At 34.6% G+C, this 3651-nt stretch overlaps 1 protein-coding gene across 1 annotated transcript; it reads left to right on the top strand.

Annotated features, from left to right (window-relative positions):
• The first annotated feature begins 1473 nt into the window (after nt 1-1473).
• Nucleotides 1474-3271, top strand: LOC141598381 (putative WRKY transcription factor 40). Its single transcript, XM_074418142.1, has 4 exons — nt 1474-1686; nt 2045-2368; nt 2469-2585; nt 2740-3271. The coding sequence occupies exons 1-4, from the start codon at nt 1576-1578 to the stop codon at nt 3088-3090; spliced, it is 903 nt and encodes a 300-aa protein (XP_074274243.1). The 5' UTR covers nt 1474-1575; the 3' UTR covers nt 3091-3271.
• Nucleotides 3272-3651: the final 380 nt, after the last annotated feature.

The following is a 3651-nucleotide window of genomic DNA, read 5'->3' as shown; positions in this document are numbered from 1 at the left end:
GTGGAACCCGCCACAAGAGGGAATGTGCATATTAAGGAACATGGGTTTTCGCTTCGTAAAGATAAGCTGGGCTTAGGTGGGAACGACTGCGATCCCCCACTGGCGGAGTGGATTACTGGTTGCGACTGGTAATCTGGCAGAGCTAGACCTTCAGGCTAGCCAGGTGATTGGTGATGTGACGGTGTTGGAGAATTGTGTCTGTGTATTGTTGTTGTATATCTTATATTGTGTATGCAGTAACTGGCCCCGTTTAATTGTTTTAAAAAATGTGGTGATCCATTCGGGGAAGGTGAACAGTTATTGAGCAGGTATGATTTGGATGCGCGAGAGATTAGCTGGGCATGAGTCACCACGAGTCATCTAGGAGTCTTCTGCTGTTGTGTGGAACATTTATTTACTTTAGTTGGTTTGGTTTTTGGAACAGTTGTATCGTACTTTGCAGTTTTGAGTTTTGGCATGTAATCACTTTAAACTTATTTATTTAAAGTACGCTCTTGGATGGTCTATTTGATATACATTGGCTCGAGTAACCAAGATGGTAGCACTTTCATGCATTAGGTGGTCTTGGTAAGGCACCTTGGTGTATGGGGGTGTTACACAAACATATTGGCCAAAAGCTAGATCTGATTTTTTTTTTCTGGGTTTAAGCTCTTGAAGTTCTTCTTCCAGTGCTTGGGTTTGAGGAATTTCTTGAATTTGTTGTTTATGGTAAAGTTTGCTTTACATGTGTAGTATTTGTTTTCTGTCAGATTATGAGTATTTTCTTTCCTCGGGGTTTTTAAAGTTGTAGACTTTCCACTTGATTGTCGGTATTTTTTGCCTATTTTTCCCTTTGGAGTAATCTTTTTTTCTTGGTAACTGAAACTTATTTTGATTTTCTGTTACCGCTCTCATCCGGCCGCAAGGATGTTATTGGTTTTGATTTTCTGTTACCGCTCTCATCCGACCGCAAGGATGTTATTGGTTGATCTCAGATTAACCTAGTTTTCTTTCCTTATAAAAAAAAGTCTTTATTAGTACCGTAAAGATAATTGCATAGGTAATAACAAAATAATTTGTCTTATTAAATGATACTAATATTTAAATTTGTTTTACCATAAAAACGAATATTTCCAACTAAATCCAAACTAATTGAGTTAATTATGGAGCCTCGTTTAAAGGCCTCGTTCACACGTGAAATTAGTGTTACGGTGTTACCTGACTTCTTACAATAATTAGTGGCCCACCGCAGAAGTACTTTGCTTCATTTTCCCCATTATTTCCTATAGTCAAGAATTTATCTTGACTTTCAAACGCAAACTGCACACGTATCTTACATATATACACTCAACAATTGATGACTTCAATTAAATTATGTCATGATGAATTTAATAATACCAAAACATAGAAAACAAGAAGTAAGTTTGCTTGTCTATTTCCTAAAACTTAAATATGAGATGAATAGTCAAATTTTGTGATTATCATCATCGTCAATATACCAACTATATAAACGCTCTTAACATTCACATTATTCCACACTTCTAAAGTTATCCAAACTCAATCTTTAAACCATTTTCCACATTTGGTAAACCAAAAATGGAAGAATCATCTTCTCCTAATTGGGTACTTGATACTTCTCTTGGCTTCAATCTTGACCTTGCTCTTTCTAATGGATCAGACTCTCATTTACACATTGTTAAGGATGAGGTTAGTGCTTCGTAATAATATTGCATCAACATACCGTTCTGAGAAGATCGTTTTAACTAAAACCTTAAGGTGATGGTTAAGATTCAATCAATATTTTAATATCCTAATACGTCTTCTAACTCGAATGCCCTTTGGATTTGAAGAGTAATTAGTGCACACTGCACAGGCTGAATCTTTAAACCAAATTTCACTAGTATCCATTCAATTTTCATTTTGGACTGTCTCGCCCATGAACACCTCTAGATAGACTATCAATCTTTGCCAATATTATAGAGTAGTATTAAGCGTAAGAAGACTACGTATATATGTATGGTACATTTTCTCACTAATACTTTAATTTTTTTTTTTTCTTCACTAGAAAAAGAGCGGAAATTTGGAGGAGGAATTGAAGAGAATGAACACAGAAAATAAAAAGCTCACACAAATGTTGACATCAATGTGTGAAAGCTATAATGTGTTGCAAAATCAATTGATGGGATTGTTAAGTCCAAAGTCGAAACAAGAAAACGAAGATTATAATCCAAGAAAGAGGAAGGAGATGGAGATATATGGAATGCAAGCGAGTGTAGAACATAGTTGCATTAGCCATGAAGATTCATGCAAACGAGCTAGGTTAAGTTGTTCTACTAAACCAAAGCTCTATAAGATCTTATTTCGGACTGACAAACTTGATACAACTTTGGTATGCATGTACTAAGTTCGATTCTCTCATTTCTAACTACGTACTTTCATTTATTCTCGTTTGATACAAAATTAATGTATGTATGTATCTATGTATGTAGGTTGTGAAAGATGGATATCAATGGAGAAAATATGGGCAAAAGGTGACAAGAGATAATCCTTCTCCTAGAGCTTACTTCAAATGCGCCTATGCTCCTGTCTGTCCTGTTAAGAAGAAGGTAATATTCGAATTAGGATACTTTTTACAATTCGTAATATATTGTCGTATTCAAAGGCGGTTTAGTGTTTAACTTGATGTGAAATCATTTTAATTACTATTATTTGATTATAAATAATTAAGCGAATAAATGAAGTGATTATTAATTAATGCAGGTACAAAGAAGTGCAGAAGATGGATCAATATTAGTAGCAACATATGAAGGAGAGCATAATCATCCTCAATCTAATCCTAAGGAATTAGATCACATGGTGTTAAGCTCAGAACATAATAATGTCATAAACTACTCTCCAAGTATAAACCCTACAATAACCCTTGATTTTGCTACAAATCATGATTTGTCCAATACCGTTGATAAGAGGACTGATGACGTTGATACAAAAGCATTGCAGAAGATGTTGATTGAAAAAATGGCTTTTTCATTAACCACAGATCCATCGTTTACTTCCGCATTAGCGGTTGCTATCTCAGGGAACTTGATGGAAAATGCTCATTATAAATTATAGCATCTAGTCTTTTATAAAACTGTTTTATAAATAAATTGTATGATAAGCAACGGTCTAATGATGATAAATGAGGTGCATAAACCATTGTAAGATGACACCGTACAATGACATTATTTGAGACTTTGTGAAGTTACACTCCATATAAATTCCATAAATCAGAAAAGGTTTTGTAGTTTGTTAATTGTTCGATAAATATTTTGCTAAATAGATTTTTTTTAGCTCTAAATTTATTATCGTAACATTATTGCCTTGTACAAACGTTTGGGTTGACCACCGCAATACAATTGAACGTGTTACACCCCAACTTTTCCACGGAATGAAATGAAACTAGACAGGCATGGCAATTTGTCAGACTGTATAATGACGTCAGAAAGCAGCAGGAGTCTTAATGGGAAAATGCCATCCTACTTCCCAAGGCTACCCTCAAACAACCACATTTAACTATGAAGTTCTTAGCACATGGGCAATCGAAAATTTAATAACAAGAAATTGTACTTTGTTGTATGAGAATTATTATCAATCATTTTAAGCACTCATATGAACTCCTTGATGATTCATAAC

Source organism: Silene latifolia, chromosome 9, assembly GCF_048544455.1.
Source record: "Silene latifolia isolate original U9 population chromosome 9, ASM4854445v1, whole genome shotgun sequence".
Classification (NCBI taxonomy): domain Eukaryota; kingdom Viridiplantae; phylum Streptophyta; class Magnoliopsida; order Caryophyllales; family Caryophyllaceae; genus Silene; species Silene latifolia.
Note: the sequence above shows the minus strand (reverse complement) of the source record. Positions and strands in the feature narration are given on the sequence as shown.